This window comes from Siphateles boraxobius, unplaced genomic scaffold (genome assembly GCF_051911475.1).
Source record: "Siphateles boraxobius isolate OS27281-9 unplaced genomic scaffold, OSU_SipBor_1 77, whole genome shotgun sequence".
NCBI classification, from domain to species: domain Eukaryota; kingdom Metazoa; phylum Chordata; class Actinopteri; order Cypriniformes; family Leuciscidae; genus Siphateles; species Siphateles boraxobius.
The window spans coordinates 18,137,501-18,158,122 of NW_027509205.1; the positions used below are offsets into that span (position 1 = coordinate 18,137,501).

The window sequence follows — 20,622 nt, forward strand, 5'->3', positions numbered from 1 at the left end:
TTTGGTTATGAGGGAAATGACAGGAGTGCTCATCTCTCCTACAGTTTGGAAATGTAATTCATTTCTTAGATTTACTAACATTATCATGTTTAACGGCTGAATTCTTGGTGAAAAACTACTTAACTACATAAATTACAGAAATCCTTACCAATCAGAGAACTGCGACAAGTAAATCGTGTCAATTAACCGCCTTCAATGTAGCAGTGTAAATTATGTATTTGTATGCATGTTTTGCAATAAATGAAAAATATAAAATTTCATAATTAATAGTTTCATATTTCTCTATTGTCATTCTCAATGATTCATGGGATTGTAGTTCTTTCCCTCATTAAACCGTCAAGTAAACATCTTTCTCTTTTTGTCTGATTTTTAAATACTTTTTTGCTTCAAATCAAAATTTGTAATGTTGTGTTTCACCTTGTAACTGATTGGTTTGGTTCATGGCTTATCAATTTTAAACAAATTTTATTTTAAACCTTTTTTAAATTCCTATAGGAAAAAATACTCCAGGAACCAAGGTCACTGAGAAAGTGTATATAGCACCACTTGCAGAATAAATTGTCATGTGACAGTAATCTTTGTTATTTTAAAGGGGGCCTCTTATGCTTTTTTACATTTTCAACTTTCTTTAGTGTGCAATGTTGTTGTTTGAGCATGAAAAATGTCTGCAAAGTTACAAAGCACAAAGTCCTTCCAGCAGGAGTTATTCTTATGTGACTCTGGACCACAAAACCAGTCACATGGGTCAATTTTTTAAATTGCATGTATACATCACATATAAGCTTCCCATTGATGTATGGTTTGTTAGGATAGGGCAATATTTGGCCAAGATACAACTATTTGGAAATCTGGAATCTGAGGGTGCAAAGAAATCGAAACATTGAGAAAATCTGCTTTAAAGTTGTCCATTTATTTTCGCGATTGTGCTGCTGCATTCACTCACAATTTTTTTTGAAATATATTTACGGTAGGAAATTGACTAAATATCTTCATGGAACATGATCTTTACTTAATAGCCGAATGATTTTTGGCATACAAGAAAAATTGATAATTTTGACCCATACAATGTATTGTTGGCTATTGCCACAAATATACCCGTGCGACTTAGGACTGGGTTTGTGATCCAGGGTCCCATTTATCAGTAACTGTTTCTAAACTCCCTGAAACGAATCGAGAGTCTTGAATTTTCTTCCGGGATCGAACATGTCACAATATTCCTAATTTAAATAATTCCCGCCCAAAGCGTGTAAGTAACTGGGACAAGACTAGGTTGTGTTGCAGTAGTAGTGTGTTGAATCTCGCGGTTACGGTAAGGGGTGGGACATATCCCAAACATGCTCGAAGAGTTTGACCAATCACAACACACTGATCCAGCCGACCAATCAGGGCACATTGTGCTTTTTGGAAAGAGAGTCTTCATTGAGACAGGAACTAAACAGGGTGCGTTTTCCAAAGCCAAATATAATCGCAAGTTCCGTCGTTACCAATAGAGTTCAATGGAAATTGCGATCATAGTTGGCCAACGATGCTTTTGGGAAATGCACCCCAGAGCGTTACTGACAAACTGCAGGAAGAGAGGAACTGCAGCAATGTAAAATATGTGAAAAATAATGTGTTTTTGAATTTTAAGCATGAAAAACTTTTCTAGCAGACCCCAAAAACAAGATCAAGACTTTGTAAAAGGGCATAATAGGTCCCCTTTAAATAGTAGACACAGAAAGCAGTGTTTGAGTTTTTGGACACTCTTAACCACTTTCTTTTTTTTGCCGTTATAGATGAGCAAAGCATCTCTTCCGACAAAGATCTCATCTCTCCTCCCAGCCTCTCCTACCCTTTGGTGGAAGCTTCACAGTACGGCATCAAGCAGTGTGCGTCTTCCTACGCGGAGGTCAACACTAAAGATCTCACTGGCTACGAGCAACTGGAGGCAAATAACTACCTGGAGTACGCCAGACCCAACAGCCAGGCACTGAGCCCCCGAATTGAGATTACTCCCTCCCGCGAGCACTATAGTCATGGTCGAGACTCCCTCCAGAACCATCTCGTGAACACCAGCCCCAGTCCCGGGCTCACTGTTCCCGGTCACGATCCTCTGGCCTACCGGGAGCCGCAGTGCCTGAGTCCAGCCAGCAGCAACTCATCAACCTCCTGGCACTCGGAAAACCTCTCGCCCTGGGCCTCTCCCTGCGTTTCGCCCAGCAACAGCCAGGCGACTGGAGATCTCTGCCCACGACTTCAGGGCGTCCAAACGGGCTCCCCTCGAACCAGTCCGGGCACTTCTCCACGAACCAGCCTGGCTGAGGACGGCTGTGTTGGGCCGCGCTCTCCTTCCCCCCGGCCCGGCTCGCGCTCCACCTCCCCTCTATGCAAACGCACCTACGAGATGTACAGGAACCCCAACCTGGTGCCGGTGGCCCGATCACGCAGCCCGTCACCCCACGGTGGCCATGAAGAGCATCATGGCGGCCATTATGGCTCAAATAACCTCTCTGGGTCCATGAATGGGTTCGGCGTTGGCCAGGCTACTTCCATTCCAACCAAGATTGTGAAGACTAACCAGCAGGCCTACCCGATCTACCCAGACAACCACACTGAGAGTTACCTGGTGTCATGTGACCAGGATATGAAGACCAAACCTGGCCCTGAATCTTTCTTCGTAATCCCTCAAATCTGGCCTAAACAGCTGGTGCCTGGCATATGCAGGTAAAAAATGTCATAATTTTTCTTTCTATGCAGGGTTTGCTTGTAGAGTGACACAACTTTGATGGGAGTTTAATAATTATAGTTATTTGCCTTTTGTCGCCACTACAGATTGGTAAATGATGTCTATATTTGCCCTTAAAGTCTTTTCATTGTACTCTTAACCCTGGGTGTCAATACCAATACCAGTCTAGAAAGTTGGGAAAACCATCACCGATATGCATATGTATACATAATACAAATGAATGAAAATAATTTATCCTCAAATAATATTTGTTATTAACATTATAGCTTGAATTTTTTTTATAAATCCTGCACACAACTAAAACATGCATCATTAAAACAAAATTATTTGCAACGTTTTGGTCAATCAACCTTCTTCAGGCTTATGCTTTCTAAAGATGATTTTAGAAAACCTATAAGATCATTACAAATCACACTGTACAACATGGATCTAATAAACTTGGGTACAATATGTATGTAGACCACCATACATTGATGACACCGATTGAATCGTAGGCTATGCGTAAGTGTTTCAGCATGCGCTAGTGGTAAACAAATAGAGCAAGATAAATCGCACTTTAGCAATTGTGGTTTTTATGTGCACTGAAAAAAAGAGGAGGAAGCGAAAGAGGAGAATATGGATGTGGTCATTGCTAGGAAAAAGAGGCCAACAATTTAGCAAATGAAGCTTGGGGTAAGTAGTTTTAAGTTTTAGCGCCATGTCGCCCTGATCAATACGCCATTTCATGTTGCATTTTCATTGGCTAGTCAGTAGACATAGGTCGTAAAAACAAACGCACTGTGAGATGATCATGTGTTACACTGTTAGAAAATTGTCTCAGGCTATCTTGACAACGGTCTTCATTGAGCCTCTCACACGACATGGGACCACCGTTTAGGAGCCTTGACCACAGAAATTGCCACAATTGGTCATCTTTCGTCTGGGACAGCCCAAAATCCTACAATGTGTCCCAGGCATTCCTCAGTGATCCTTAGTGGTGTGCAGAATTTATTCATGTTTATTTTTGACTTTTATCCAATGCACCTACAAATGATTTGTGTGTGAAAGGTACTATATTTTCTATCTAAATTATTTATTTAAAAATATGTAATATTTCTGGTCTATTATCTGTTGACAAAGCTGTCAATCAGCTGAGCAAACATGGTTATTGGCCGGTGAAGATAATCTTAAAATACATTAAAAAACTCTTAAAGTTGTACACTACTGTTCAAAAGTCTCTTATGCTCACCAAAACTGTATTTATTTGATTAAAAAATACAGTAAAAACAGTAATATACAGTAACAGTAATGTGAATATATTATAAAATGTAATTTATTCCTGTGAATTTTCAGCATCATTAATCATCCCATCATTACTTGTATATAGTAATTACATTACCATATACAATACTCAAATATGATGATTTGCTGCTCAAGAAACATTTCTTCTTCTTTTTATTATTATTATCAGTGTTGAAAACAGTTGTGCTGCTTCATATTTTTTTTAACTTTCTTAGAAAGTTGAAAAGAACAATTGATTTGAAATGGAAATCTTCTGTAACAGTATCAATGTCTTTACTGCCAATTTTAGTGCTCTTGCTGTATAAAATGATTAATTTCTCTCTTTTTAAGGAAAAGGAAATCTTACTGACCCCAACTTAAATCCAAGTACAAAAACATGTATTAGTAGTGTGCAGTTTGATCTGCTATCAGTCAAACACTCTTACAACATATATAAGTCGACACAATCTTTAAAACCCTCATGCACCTGCTGCTCTAGTCATGCAAAAAATCGGATATGTGAAGCAAATGAGCATGCTATCGTCTTTCATCTCTCCCAGCATCCCCGTGGCTTCCCTGCCCCCCTTGGAGTGGCCCCTACCGAGCCGCAGCGATCAGTACGAGCTCCACGTGGAGGTGCAGCCCAAACCCCACCACAGAGCCCACTATGAGACCGAGGGCAGCCGAGGGGCGGTCAAAGCCCCTACTGGAGGTCACCCTGTGGTCCAGGTGGGTGTTCATTCTGTCTTCTAGACCAGTGGTTTTCAAACTTTTTCTACAGGGACCCTTTTTTTTTTTTGACGCGACCCATAGGCTTGTGCGCAGGAAAAAAAATCAGCTCAGCACTTTTAACCACTTTTGATGATGCACGTGCACATGCTGATCCTTGACGCGATTGCAACGCATAGTCGATTCTGAACTAATTTGATCAAGCTATAGGCCTACATACAGGAATTATAACCAATTAATAGCCTATCATTTGCTGCATGCTTAAAAAATTCAAAAAACATATTCCACAACAAACTCTTTAAATGTAATATTCAGAACAGAACAAGAATTAAAAAAATAATAATAAACAAGCAAAAACGAAATAATTTAAAGCGAAAGTAAAAGTAGGCCTAAGGGGCATTATGCTCACGCAACTCTCTCATTAGAATCAAAATGTTTCAACATTCGCGAATCGCGATGTATTTGATGGTAAATTATTCTTTTTATAGGCTTTGTACAGTGCTTGAAGTGGGAAAAGAAAGGTGCCGGTACTCTCTTGCATTGGCAAATCATGACATTTGAGATTTCTACAGTGAAAAACAAAACTTATTGTTATTTATTAACAACATAAATGTATTAAAACAAGTCGTGCGTGTGTGCACGTGCGTGCGAAAACGGAACTCCAAGTCTGCAAGTCCAAAAATACATTTAGATTACTACATTTTATTTAATTAAATGCATTTATGGTGAGATTATTATACTTTCATGTCAATCTGTGTTTTGACCACGAACCATGAGCTGTCACTTTAATTCACCGCGTGCAGCACAGCAAAAATAGACTCGGAACGATCTCTGTAGCTACTGCTGTATACGCACAGCACCAGGAACGCATTGACGGACCGCATGCACGTGCAGTGTGAAAGCTCGAACCTGTTAACATGGGTGCGGAAAAAATACTGCATACGCACTGCGAACGATGTATATCAACGGGCGTGACACTGGCGCTTTTTCTGTCAGTGGTCGAGTGGCCTACTAGCCTGGCTCCGCCCTCCTACGCACTTCCGCTCAATTTCATTTTCCTTCAGTACTACGTCTGGGATTGGGCTGTAGACTTTGGTATTCTCCGATCAATTTTTTACCGGGCCAATCAGCGAACAGAGGGAGTGGCTGAGAACGATGACGTTGATGTCGACTCGTGCGTTATTTTGAGTTGTAGTTCAAAATAAAAAAGATGCGAGCGAAGCCATTCGGTCCGTTGTGGCAACGCTGCCGAATATCAAGAAGTTAAAGCCGGAGCAAGAACAATCTTTGCTTAGTTTTGTGTTTATGGCCATCTCCCACGGGGTTCGGGAAAAGACATATGTCACGACCAAACGTCAGCGATTGGTTATGGCAGATAGAGTGACTCTGGGCAGATCCAATAGTTTTAGACTTCAATAGAATACCCGCCTACAAGGAAGTTAACGCTTGTCAATGGAGCGGTGCCAGACTCTCTGTACAAATGAAATGTATGAGAGTCTGGTAGAACCAGGCTAGTGGCCTACCGCCTACATGCGAGAAGTAGCGGTACGCAAGAAAAAGTGCGGGTACGCTTAAGAGTAAAATGTAGAAGTGCAGTTCCTGCGTACCGGTGAGTACCGCCACACTACGAGCACTGGCTTTGTCAACTTCACACACGTTGCAATATCGACAGGAAAAAATCATCCTTTTCACATGCGCAAAAATGTGCATGGAAACATCACAGTTGAGCGGTGCTTACGCTGAATGGTACGAATTGTAGCTTACCACTGCTATTTAAAGAGAGCAGTGTGATTTTTATTTTAGGTAGACTATTTTTTTATTTTAAAACACAACATTGTGCTTTTGTCAAACTGTAAACTCTTGTCAAACTTAACCTACAATTGTCACCCAACCAAAATCACACACAGTTTAAAAGCAAACATATTTATAATTCAAATGAGAATAAACAAATAACAATAAACAAATATATTGATCTGAAATGTGTGTGTTGCTGCCGATGTAGCGAACGTGTGTGTGTTGCGGATGGAGCGAACGAGTGCGTGTTTTGCATAATCTGGTCCCAAGCCGGTTCGCAGGACGAGAGGACAACACGCATGTCAGGAGAAGCATTCAGTTTGTTTCGTTGTTTCCTCTTCATTTTTGTCAGGTGACATGTGAATTATTTATTTTGCATGAATTTGAATGTTTTTTAGTGTACTTCTAATCAAAGCTATTATTATTAATATTATTATAAAACGGAATTTAAATTTTTTTTTTAATTTAAATCACTGGCTACCCATTTTTTAATTCTTTTGAAAACCACTGTTCTAGACGTGCGTGTGAAGGTATTTCCTTGTCATTATGGAGCGTGAGGTGATTTTGCCCCAGGGTCAGGCCTATGAAAATGGCCCGCTGCTCTCGATCGTTTATCCACCCTCACACAAATGAATGCACTCTTTCATTACTTGTGCATGCTTTAAGATGAGCTACAGTCGTGCTTGCAGATAAATCTCGAATCCTAATTATTTAAACGTCAGCTCGTAACTCGTTCAGCACTGTTTATGCCACATACATGAATAAAACCTCAAATAATGCGGATTTTTAAGCCATGAGTATGGACTAGAATATCATTGGAGACTTGGTGATTCAATTAGTAACTACCTAGCAAGCACCTAGAACAATAATTTATTTTATTTAAAAATATATATTATTATTATTTTTCAAATTTATTTTTAATTTATGTTATATGTATTTTATTGTATTGTTACTGTATTAATTTTTTTTACATATATTTATTTTTTACTATTTTATTTTATTAATAGCATTTTATCTTTATTTTTTTATTTGCATTATTTTTACATTTTTATTTTAGTTTTTGTACATTGATTTATTTTATATATATATATATATATATATATATATATATATATATATATATATATATATATATATATTAAGAAATATTTTTTTTTTATTGTATTTTTTTATTTATTATTATTCGTGGTGGTTATTTTTATTTTTAGATTTTTATGATAGAGACTTTGGGGTTTTAGAGCAGAAGGTATTCCAATTAATTTTTATTTACTGCTTTTTGATTTGCTTTCATGTTGCTTCAAACTCTTCAGGAAGTTGTGTTTGTCCAGAGGTTTTACAGACGCAGTAATGGCAGCTGTTTCCTGAAGACACATGATATTGCTCAGTTTGTTTACCACTTAAAGTTTGATGTTGCTCTGGTTACAGTTTATGTGAAAGCCCTCTTGTTGCTTTTTGCTCTCTCAGTGTAAACCATTTTTAATGGTCTTGCTAGCGGAGCGGCCAGCATCCTTCCGATGTCAGCGCTCTGGTAAAGATTGCAGACTGCCTTGGCAAAGCCAAAATGTTTAATGCTTTCCATTCCCTGGCGCTCGCTGTGGTCAGTGCAGCTCGTCGCTGGCCAATCACGTGGCGGGGAGTTACTCAGGACTGCTCCTTCCTCTACTTTACTTTTCCGACCTCACGACTGACTCACCGCTCGCCAGCTGCCATGGCAACCAGGTTCTCAGATGGCCCATGGAAACGGCTGTGTTTACCCACTTCATGAGGCCCAGCTCTCCTACCAGACTCACTCACCTGTGTCTTAAAGAGACACATTTAGACGTTTCATGCAGAATGACAGAAGTTTTTTAATATTTGTTAAATATTAATAAATTGTTATTACTAAAACTTAATATTAATATTATTAATAACATACTATTACAGTCACAGGTTGTTAAAAATATATATATATAATAAACAAATATTTTAGAATTTTATTTGTTTTTTTATTCACGTTTTAATTATTGGTTTTATTTATGTATGATTTATTTATGTGTGTTTTATTTATGTTTTATTTATTTGTTTTATCTATTTTATTTATGTGTTTATTTTTTTATTTTTGTATGTTTATTGGTTTTATTTGTGTTTTATTTATTTGTGTTTTATTAATTTGCTTTATTTTATTTATTTGTTTATGGTTTATTTATTTATTTAGGTTTTTAATTCATGTTTTATTTATTTATGTTTGGTTTATGTACAATCATATTTTATTTATTTCAGTTAGATTTTATTTTATTATTTATTTAATGCTAGCTTTGTTTATTTGTTTATTGATTGGTTGTTTTATTTATTGTTTATGTTTTTTATTTATTTGTTTTATTTATATATTTATGTGTTTATTTTGCGATAAAATATGACTCAGATATGTTTCGTAGTACATGTTGTGACAGACCCGGCGCCAGACACAAATTCACGGACGGGCATTCAATTTTTTCAGGGGGGCACAAATGAGATCAACCTCATTGCATAATAACATTAATCGATTATGATACAATGATAATGATCGATAGAGCATAATATTATATACTGTATAATGTATTGTCGCTAACGGTTCTTGCACACTGAGTCTGAAATTCTCTTATAGCCTATAAATACGAACTCACGTTGTCAATCACGTTTACACACTGCCTCCAAATCTTTCGTCCGTCATAAAAAATTTAGAAAAATGTGTGTGGGGGGGAATCGTTTTTTGCACCCGTAGCAACCATTTTGAGAGGTGTTTTTACAATTCACAGCAAAACGAATGACCAATACGAAAAAACGGATACGAAAGTTTCGATTTCGAACTCTGTGCAGGGACCTTACAAATGCACTGTTGACGCTCGCGCAGCCTCTCGAGGATAGGCTACATCGAAACAAATGAACACAGCTCACAAAAAAGAAACTCAGTTAACATACCGCCGTAAAAATTCGAAATGTGGAGTTTTTATATTTATAATATGATAGAGTTAAGCAACATCACATGACCAAGAGTGCTGAATATCATTACGATTGAAAATGTGACACTGATTTCATATGACTTGTTCAATAAACAAGTAATTATTATTAAGTCACTTACATTTAGATTAAATATTGACTGTTTTTTGTTCTATTTTAGCAGCGAAAATAGTTCCAATTCAAACAAATATCACAGCAGAACTCACAACTGTGTTTTCATCACTGAATGATTCAGGGTTTTGAACGAATCGGTTGAGTCAAAGATTCAATGACCCATTCTTAAACAACCTTGTGCCCCTCAAATGCGCGTTCTCGCTAAGGGGTGCAAGACCGTAGGGTGTCCCAATTCTCTAAGGTGTTCTCCAGGGGTGATCATCAGCGCACTTCATGCACCCCTTTCGCAAGTGCGCATCAGACCTCACTTTGCTATGGGCTATTACCCAGAATCCTTGTAGTGTCGTGACGTTTCGAAGAGCTAAACAAACGCTTGCTATGGTTCTGGTCGCCAGCAGGAAAACTCCGAAGAAAAAGGAAGCCGATGTGGTGAAGTGTTGGGTCCCATCGAAATATTGGGTCCCAGCTTAGGACCCGAGAAATACGATTGGTTCAAAGCACGTTTTATGGGTAATCGCTTTAGTGCCTGCAAACGTCAGAAGGACTCGCTGAGTTTAGGCTGTTCCAGGCGGGTTACATGAGCGCTGAGCGCCCGGTGATAGCCTGGATCTCACAACTCCGAAAACTTCAGATTCAATTTTTAAATAGGTCCTATCTTTATAAATAAACCACAGATTTGAGCTTTAAATAACTACATTCTTGACTGAAAAACTCTTAAAACTTCATTTCATGCACAATAAAAGTAGTATTTTTAAATTTCGCGGCCTTTCTCCTCTGCTGTTGACGTAACCTACTATGAAAAGCGCTATACAAATAAATGTATAACTTGATGGCATCAAACTGCTTTTATCGAGAATGACAGGCTATTCACAGGGCACAGAAATGCCTCTAGACAGGGATAAGTTAACATGGCCATACCATGAGCAGATAAGTTTGTTATTTGGAAGTAAGGGCTTCATTACAAACAGAAGTGACGTAGATAGTGACGTTTGCAAAACTGTCCCAATTCTGCTCTTCGCAGCTTCGGGCCCTTGCGCACTTTACTCCACCAAGTGCACTTTCAACAAGTGTCCACTTCGAGGAAGACCTTAGGGCTTAGTGTGAGTATTGGGACTGGCGCCGGGACTGTGTTGTGATATTCAGTCTTCAAGAGACAAGTAATTAAATTACAGTAATTAATTACTTAGTAATGCATTCCACCAAACACTGGAAATGACTCAGAAGCAGGAGACTAAAGCAAACGTGTAAGAAGAAATAGAGATATTTAATTTATGATTTGTCTTTCTTAGATGTTGCTTTTAAGCTGGACTTATCGTATTATCTTATAAAGAGCCAATGAGAGATCAGTTTACTGTTCTGTTACTAAACCTAGTACTGTCTGCAATGCTTCAAACACACACATTTCCTCCCCCTTATCTGATGCAGCATTGCTTTTAGAACACTTTTGTCCATCAAACATGAATTTGTAATGTTGACACATGCCCTGCTCACTGTGCTTTTGATATCCAGTGTAAATTTAGCTGCATCTTCATGCTCTGTGGTTTCTGCACACTTCCTTCCGATGTAGACGCGCTTTTTTAAGAGTGCACATCAAATTTGTTACCTGCTTTTTTGTGTCATCTGCTTTCAGTATTCACATGACTGCTTGTGCAAGCTTGTCATGGTGATTTAAATATTTTCAGTAACCGTATTAACAATAGTCCATTTTTCTCTACAATCAGTCACTTGCAAAGGAAGGTGTATTTATTTTGATAGTGCCTTATGCTTTCATACAATCGGTCATGTGTGATTTTGACATAAACTTTAGGGTGTTAGTCATTTAACAAGTGAGACATTTGATATGCCATGCTCTAAACTGTCTATTTCAGAAGGAAATATATCAACACAGAAAAGAAAACTGAGGTTGGGATTTTCAAGGATATGAACTGCCTTTTAAAAGGGTTGCAGGTTCAATATAAAGTAAAAGTGGCTTCTGGCTTGAAAACTTAAGTGTTTGCAGTGATCATCATTGCTTTGTCATCAAAGTGCCCCTTGAGCAATGCATTTATCTTTAATTGTAGGGATTGTCCCTACAATTAGTTAACCTCAAGTTGTTTTAATAGAAAAGTTCATCTCGATAAATGATCAAGTAGCTTTTTCATATAATATCAAAACTGGTCTTTTTCCTGCACAAAGCCCTTTATGCTTAAATTCCCCCTTAAATTACGTTCTCTAAAAATCTGTGTGAAATGCATGTAGTTAAAAAGTTGCTAGAGAAACCCTGTTTTGTTGTGCACCCTATCTTACTCATCTACAACAAAATGACAAGGCCAGAGTTGTTTTTCTCATTGGACATGCCATGTTTTGCATATGAAAATGTGACCAATTTGCCTCTGTGTCGAACAGGATTTGAAAGCCCTTCTGAATTATTAACCTTCATTGCAGGAATTCAGACACAAACTATGATGCATCTGTGCAATTTCACGTTCATCTGCATATGCATAAACCATTTTGGCACTCCGCCACTGTGGACATCCCTAGGGGTTTAATACTGTATGCCAGAATCAGTTTTTGATTTGAATATAAGAATTTATCTTCCACAATCAGTCATCTGACAATGGAAGTACCCAGGCCACAAACGTTGCCACAGTCAGAGTTTGCGATTGACTCATGGGTTTCCTGTAGAGTTTGAAGGAGATGAATTGGTGAAGGGAAGACGTTTGCAGACTACACACACCCTTCTGGCTTGTGTTCAAGGTTTCTGGAGATGCTAATGTTTCCAGCAGGTCTTGTGCTTCCCAACCAGGAGAGCAGACCTTCGCTAAAATACTTGCTCTGACTACACTATTATATATATGTATTAGGCATAAGACTAACTTTTTGCCACACTTGCCAATGGCCGGCCATAAATATGTTTTACCAACTATAGGCAGTAATGGCACCAACATTTTAAAACGCAGTAAAAATTCACAATTCTCTATTCCAAATTTGATACTACAGCTAAACCTACTAGACTAACTAATATAAATTTAAAACATTAAAGACGAACAAACAGTCAATAAAAACAAATAATTAAATTACAAGCAAAAGCACAAATAAATACAATATAACAAAGATACAAATTAATACACAGTGCTTTTCAGATTTTTCAGGTCTGACAGTTTTCAGGTACAGAAATTGAATAAAGCGAATGTTAAATAACACTGCGTAGTCTTCGCTGTATAAATTAAACATCCTTATCAAATCCTTTTATCCTTTTCATCCTTATCAAATTAAATTAGAAATCTTTATCAAAGTTACAAATGCTATTCAGTCAAGAGCAGTGAATGATTTTTTCTTTGTTCTTTATTGTATGATTAACATTAAAAATACAGACAGCAGCAGTAAAATTAGGCTACTGTCACTTTAAGACCTGACGCACAGATCTAATAAACTGATACTGATACACATTTTTACTTTCTCAACTGTTTACATTTACTTAAGACATAACCAACTATGTTTACTAGGATACTCGCTATTTTTTGACAATTTTGTGAATTTGTCCACTCAAGTAAAAGAAAACGTGAAAGAGAGCTCAGTTTATTATTCGCAATTTAGTAACGAAATGAGCTGCCTTTTGCGTCATCTTGAATATTGTCGAGGCTTAAACTTTGGTGACGATGCAGCGTTGGCTCGTCAACTGTACCGAGCATCGTTCACGTTTGTTCAAGTTCATGCATTGTTAGAATTAATAAAAATGTTACCGGCCAACTGGCGAGTGACACCGTTTCATACACTCGCTAACGCCGATTTTTACTCGCATTTACTCGTGAGTGTTCTGAAAAAAAATCTATCATGGTTTCCACAAAGATATAAAGCAGCACAACTGTTTTCAGTAATAATCAGAAATGTTTTTTGAGCATCAAATCAGCATGTTAGAATGATTTCTGAAGGATCACGTGCCACTAAAGACTGGAGTAAATAATGCTGAAAATTTAGCTTTGCATCACAGGAATACATTTTAAAATACATTCAAATAGAAAATTTGACTTTTTGCACTTTTCTGTGTGCAGTTACGTGGATACAGGGGCAAGGAGCCACTTGGTTTGCAGATCTTTATTGGCACGGCAGACGAGCGAATCCTGAAGCCTCACGCTTTCTATCAGGTCCATCGCATTACCGGCAAAACCGTCACCACCACCAGCTACGAGAAGATCATCAACGGCACCAAAGTCTTGGAAATTCCTCTTGAGCCAAAGAATAATATGAAAGCAATGTGAGTACGCTTTATGGATGATGGTTCTTTCAGATAAATGCATTTAATATGATGGTTTCCACTTTTTTGGTTTTAAATGTGCATACTTACATGGTAGTAATTGCTTTTTAATGCTTCTCAGAATTGATTGTGCCGGGATTCTCAAGCTTCGGAATGCAGACATCGAGCTGCGGAAAGGCGAGACGGACATTGGGCGTAAAAACACGCGTGTTCGACTGGTATTTCGTATTCATATTCCCCAGCAAGGAGGTCAATATATATCTCTGCAAACTGCTTCACATCCCATTGAATGCTGTGAGTAAATTTAGACTTTAGGGAGTCCTATTATACCCTTTTGCAAAGAATAGGTTCTGCTAGAGTAGGTATCTACTAGAATAGGTTTCCATGCTTGAATGTTAAAGAAACACATTGTTTCCCCCATATTTGACATTGTGGCAGCTCCTCTCTTCCCAGTCTGTCAGTAACACAGAACACAGTAGTCTCTATGAAGCCCCTCCTGCTGAAAGCGCTGTGCTCTGATTGGTCGGCTGGATCAGTGTGTTATGATTGGTCAACCGCTTCGAGCGTGTTTTGGAAATGTCCCACCCTTACCGTAACCATGAGTTTCAACACACTACTAACTAACTCAACCAGGCATCGTCCCTTTATTTTGCTTGTGCCTTGAGCGGCAATTATTTAAATTAGGAATATTGTGGCGTGCCGTCCTGGAAGAAAACTAAAGGACTCGAGTCATTTCAGGGAGTTACTGATATAGAAAATAACTCCCGCTGGAGGGACTTTGTGCTTTGTAACTTTGCAGACTTATTTCATGCTCAAACAGCAACATTACACACTAAAGAAAGCTGAAAATATACAAAAGCATAATAGGTCAATTTTAGGTGGTTAAATGTGTACTTAATCAACATGATATAAAAATGGGCCTTATTTACTATTTTTTTTTTTTTTATGGCTTAAAGCTGACGGGTTCAGCGACAGAATGTTGTAATATGGGTTTAGGTTGAAGTATATGTGAATTTTTTTTCATGCTCTTATCAGATATCAGGTGGCTTTGTCTTACATGTAATTGTGTCGCTCTGTCTGGTCGCTCTGCTTCCTCCTCGGTTAGGTTTCACTTGATGCAAACCAAGTTGAACGGGGCAAAAGAGGAATGAATTTAAAATTATCCTGATAAACTCCCCTACCCCCTTTTTGTGTATTAGGAAGTTAAATATTTTCTGTCAGGCACTGAGATATCATTGCTCTATTTGTAGACACACTGTATCTCTGTTCTCAGGTAGCAAGCTGTATTATTTAAGAGGAGAGCGTACGCTTCATTAATTCAGATTATGGCGCGCCACACATCTGTCTAAAGGTCACTCGTATTTGTTTCAATCAAAGTTGCTGTGGCGGATATTATATCATAGATAAGTTTCATGAGTGCTATCCTTAATATTGTCACAACAGCCTTCATCATCTTGTAAAACAGAATTTAATACTCCTTCAGCCTAGAATAAATAAAGAGGGCGTTTAATATTCTGGATCATCCTGCCGTTTTGTTTACATGGCTTAATATCAATTTGGCTGAAGCAAATTTAGATAATTGTCCTAGTTAAAAGCCTCTTAATTCCAATGCAAATAAAAAAATGCATGAATTCCCAGAGATTTTGATTTCTGAAATGATATCTTAATAGTCTGTTGACTATGACTTGCATACTAACATCATAGTTTATTATTATTATTATTATTATTTATGGCTTGTAAAATTTAGTAGGCAATTAAAATGTAGGGCACCACAAGCAAAAATCACAGAATATATATATATATATATATATATATATATATATATATATATATATATATATATATATATATATAATACTTTTTTAAATCATTTTATTTTATCCTTTTAAAATAACCTGAGGTTAAGTGCCTTTTTGGGAAACATTTTATCTGTCATTTAGCTGACAGTTTTTCATCCAAAGTGACTTATTGATTGCAGAATCAATATTTGTGGACCAAGCTGGGGTTAAGTGACTTGCTCAAGGGGACAATTGTAATAGGGGTCTCAGTAACTCTTCACTTTGTGGGCCACTCTTACTAGGCTTCAAACCTGTTACAGTAAATTCAGTCCAAACATCTAAATTGTGTATTTTGTCCCTGTTTGACTCTATAGCCCAGAGGTCTGCCCACGAGCTGCCCATGGTAGAGAAGCAGGACATGGATGGTTGTTCGGTTCTTGGAGGCCAGCAGATGATTCTCACCGGCCAGAACTTCAGCGCAGATTCAAAGGTCATCTTCATGGAGAAGACTCATGGTAAGTGCTCTACGATTGATATTCTGCCTAGTATATTTGCAGGTACATGTGAACATTGTTTACATTTTCTGTGTAGATTATGATATATAATCTAGGAAATTTCTTCCTTCTCAATTTCCTTCCTGTGTTAACATATGTTTTGAAACAGGAAGTTAGAGCTGAACACACTGAATGCTTGTAGTTTATTACTTGTTTGTTATTTTTTATAGGCGGTGAAGAAACTAGGTCATTTTTACTATCTAATGGCTCTTTTAACTATTAAGTACTGCTGACATACAACTTTTACAATTTCTATGATACAATATATATGTATACAGTACTGTTTAAAAGTCTTAGGCCAACACCAGTTTTGTTGTTTTAGCAATGGTTTAATGATCATCCAAAGTTATTTTTAAGATACAAACAGAAAATACAGGAAATATGAACACAAAATGTAAATGTTTTTGAACAAAATGGCTGTTTTTAAGCAAAAATCAGTATTAAGTGTGACGTCCTGGACTTCTTCCAGTTTCTCAAAGAAGAAATTCTGAGAAACTTCTCATCATATTTTGAAAGTTTTCTTGGCCTTCCACTCCTTTTCCATTCCATTTAGGTTTAAGAGGGCCAGGTTCCTACTATTGCTGAAGTATAAGGGGAGGTCAATAAATACCTGCCACTTTAGTCGGTCGAAGCGTTTTTTTAGAATTGTTTCTGTTTTTTAATACTGCATACAAATTTACTGTATTACTGTATTAGACTGAGAAATAATTATATAGGGTCATTATACCATTGCTAAAACAACATCTAATGGTGGCCTAAGACTTTTGCATAGTTGTGTGTGTGTGTGTGTGTGTGTGTGTGTGTGTGTGTGTGTGTGTGTGTGTGTGTGTGTGTGTGTACTGTATATCTGTATATAGCACTGTGCAATACATATATATATACACGTGAAACTCGAAAAATTAGAATATCATGCAAAACTTCATGTATTTCAGTAATTCAGATTAAAAGGTGAAACTAATATATTTAGTATATGTAACTATATACATATGCATGATTATACTTTTCAGAGGGCCGACATTTCTGTACTTAAAATCCTTGTTTTATTGATTTCATGTAATATTCAAATTTTTTGAGATTTTGAATTTGGGGTTTTCATAAGCTGTAAGCCATAATCATCAAAATTATAACTTTTGCATGCTATTCAAATTTTTTGAGTTTCACCTGTATATATAAGTATATATGTATATATTACCAGAAGTGAATTATGTGCTAATTTTATGTGCACTACTGCCATTACTAAAAGTGTTATCAAATCAAGCAATAATTTTCATTATTACAGACAAGCTAAAATATATGGCTAATAGTCTTTCATTTACGTCACAGCCCATTGAAATGACACTTAATGCTTTGTACTTAAAACTTTTAATTCTAGTCAATTTTGTTGCATCCTGTTAAAGGTTGGGAAAGGAAATACAGTACGTTAGCAAAGAAACACACATGCACTATGATTTGCATTTTCTAGCCCTATTTATAATTTGCTGGTCATATTATATTTTATGGGGAGGGATTTTTTTTTTATTGAACAAAAACTTGTATTCGATTCAATTGAAGTGAATTTTGTCAATGTTTGGGAATACACTAGGATATAGATTACCTATAAAAGTCAGAAAGACAATGTTTTTGATATAAGGCATCAACTTGTTTCATGTCTACTATTGCTTTTATATGTCACCTGTTTTTGTGCTTATTGTTTGTTGAATCACACTGAGAGGCTAACTACGGAGACAATTTACCATTAACAATTTGCATTATTTTATAATAAGAGGAAAAGCTTCACTGTCCTTTCTTTGTTATTTTTTCAGTGTGCGGGTTGCGCTTTTGTTGAAGAGGGTGTCGCCTTTGTGTTCAAACATGTAGTTGCTCTTTTGTCTGGCATATTTGATCAAATATTATGCATACAGGGCAAAAAGTGTAACATGAAATGGCTGTTGTCTCATTCTATTTCCATATTCACGAGTCATTGTTTTATCTGAAATTAACATAATAAAGTAGTTGAACTAAACAGCTGATAAAACTATGTAATTGCAGACACACTCAAACTCATCAATGAACTTTACGAATGACAGTGGTCTATAAAAGGCCATTAGGCTTTCATTTGAATTGTGACCTTTTCTAATCTGTTTCACTTACATTTGCATGAAGTTTTAGATTTCGGATCTGAATACAGTGTCAGCTTTATGTACAAACAGTCCAGCAGCTCATCTATGCAGATTCTCGCCAGGTTCCAATTTCATTGTCATTATCAGATTGATTCACCTGTCTTTCTCTATTTTCATTATTAATTTTACTTAACATCTACATTAAAGTACACATGAATTTAAAATGTGTTTCTTTTGGCTTTTAGTTCATGTCTTTAAGTGTTGAGGCCACCAAAATGCTAGCTAGTGTAATCCTTAAAGTTGACAAAACAAGCTTTTAGCAGATATAAGCATTTAAATATAAATATTGAAATATATTGAAATATGAAGTCTTACTCTTCCTGGGAAGTGAACCAACAGTAACGATTAGGGATGCACAATAGGATTTTTTTTTGGCCGATATCGATTTTAACAAACACTCACTGGCCGATTTCGATATTTGTCACTTGCTCTCTTATTTGATCTTTTGTCATTAAATTAAATTAGTGTTTTGATCATGTTTTAAATGAGCAAATTTCAAAAACGCATGCATTAGGGTATACTAGCTAGTTTATTGCTGCATCGTAAAATATTTTCTATTGACCTTGTATTGTATCCATTTAACATTCAACAGGCCAACATAAATACAACAGAACAAAAATGCATATGAAATAAACAGTGCTTTTCAGGTAGATCGAACAGTAGTTTTTAGGTACAGAAATAAATTAATCAAATATATAAAATATATTTTTCATTGTATAAATTAAATATACATTAATCCTTATTAAAGTTACAAAAGTTAGTTATTCAAGAGTAGTGAATGATTTATTTTTCTTTTGTTGTTCGATTAACATTGAAACAGCAGCACAGCGGGAATATTAGGCTACTGTCACCTTAAGAAGAGCTGCACGGATCCAATATACTGTTACACAAGCGTTTTATTTCTCAACTGTTTATGTTCATTTAAGACATATTGTAACAGACTATGTTTACAAGGATACTCGCCAAGACGGGCATTTTGATATAGTTTTGTGTGAATTAGAAGAAGTGAATGAGTCTTGCGCTTGAATATTTAAATTTGCAAGGCTTAAAAACACGTGCAGTGACAGTTCCATCAATTGTCCTGAGCGTCATTCACACTGGCAGACCTTAGTTGTATACGTTTCGTACTACATTTTTTTCTTTCCCCAGTTTTTACAGTGTTTCCTCATTGAATATCCTGTTGCGTTGGGAAATGCATCACATTATGAAAATAAAATGGGTTGCAAAAGACATTCCATATTGATTTTAATCAGATCTTGAAGAGTGAAATCTCTGTAAAGTCATCAGACTTACAAGAAGTGTGTTTAGTGAATCAAATGAGTCTTTAGAGGTTGCTGTGGTGTTGTTGGCAGAGCCTTTTGCCTGCAGGTGTCATTGTTATGGCTCTCCCACACACTGTGCTCTTTCATGCATGCTAAGTGGCAGATGGATTGTGTGTGTGTGTGTGTGTGTGTGTGTGTGTGTGTGTGTGTGTGTGTGTGTGTGTGTGTGTGTGTGTGTGTGTGTGTGTGTGTGTGTGTGTGTGTGTGTGTGTGTGTGTGTGTGTGCGCTATGACTACTTGCTCTTATTGATGCCGCTTTTTGCCTCGGACAGGTGGCACTCGGCAGTTTTGCTTGCAAATAAAATCCAGTCACAGCTGTTTGATTAGAAAGTGTTCCTTCAACCTTCAAAGTTCCCGTAGCTGCTTTTTTTTTAAAACTTTGTTTTATTTTCGCCCATTGTGTTCTCTACTGCTGTTTACATTGTTTTACTGATGTACGCAATGTGTCGTCTAGGTTTTGTCCGTTTTGGTAGAATGCAAAGTTCTGTTTATTGATCTATTGATTGAGGCTAATGTGTTTAGTCTATCAGAAAAGAGCTGTGACTCATCAAGTCCTTTTTAGGCTTTTTTTATTTTTGTTGAAAATTCAGTGTTTCTTTCTTTCCAACCCCCTTTATCTCTCTGTAACTAGCACATTCAATTTTTTCTAAATATACAGTGTTCTCTCAAGCAAAGTATTTAAACACTTAAAGGTAATATGTAATTGTTTTAATGTTAAAATCATACAGGACTTAAACGATATGAGTGAGTAATTTATCACATATCATTTTCAATATTCCTCCTATGTTTATTTTAATCTGTTTGTCTGTGTGACTAATGGAAGACAGAGGATTGTTCAGTAAAACTCATTGGCAGTGTTCAAAATAGCATACTATCTTTCTATTTTTGCACAAAAAAACATTATATAACACTTAAGTTTAGCATTTACTCTCCCTTTTGAGTGTCATGGCAAAGCATGCTGGGAAATAGAAATCCCA

The 20,622-nt window shown here is 36.8% G+C and overlaps 1 protein-coding gene across 2 annotated transcripts in view; it reads left to right on the forward strand.

The window, feature by feature from the left end:
* Nucleotides 1-20,622, forward strand: part of nfatc2a (nuclear factor of activated T cells 2a) — a 40,369-nt gene that overhangs the window by 3,929 nt on the left and 15,818 nt on the right. For both annotated transcript variants that reach the window (XM_077218866.1, XM_077218865.1), the window contains exons 2-6: nucleotides 1,776-2,703; nucleotides 4,546-4,714; nucleotides 13,630-13,832; nucleotides 13,954-14,126; nucleotides 15,985-16,125. In XM_077218866.1, the coding sequence (XP_077074981.1) occupies nucleotides 1,776-2,703; nucleotides 4,546-4,714; nucleotides 13,630-13,832; nucleotides 13,954-14,126; nucleotides 15,985-16,125 (1,614 nt within the window). The remainder of the gene's footprint in view (nucleotides 1-1,775; nucleotides 2,704-4,545; nucleotides 4,715-13,629; nucleotides 13,833-13,953; nucleotides 14,127-15,984; nucleotides 16,126-20,622) is intronic.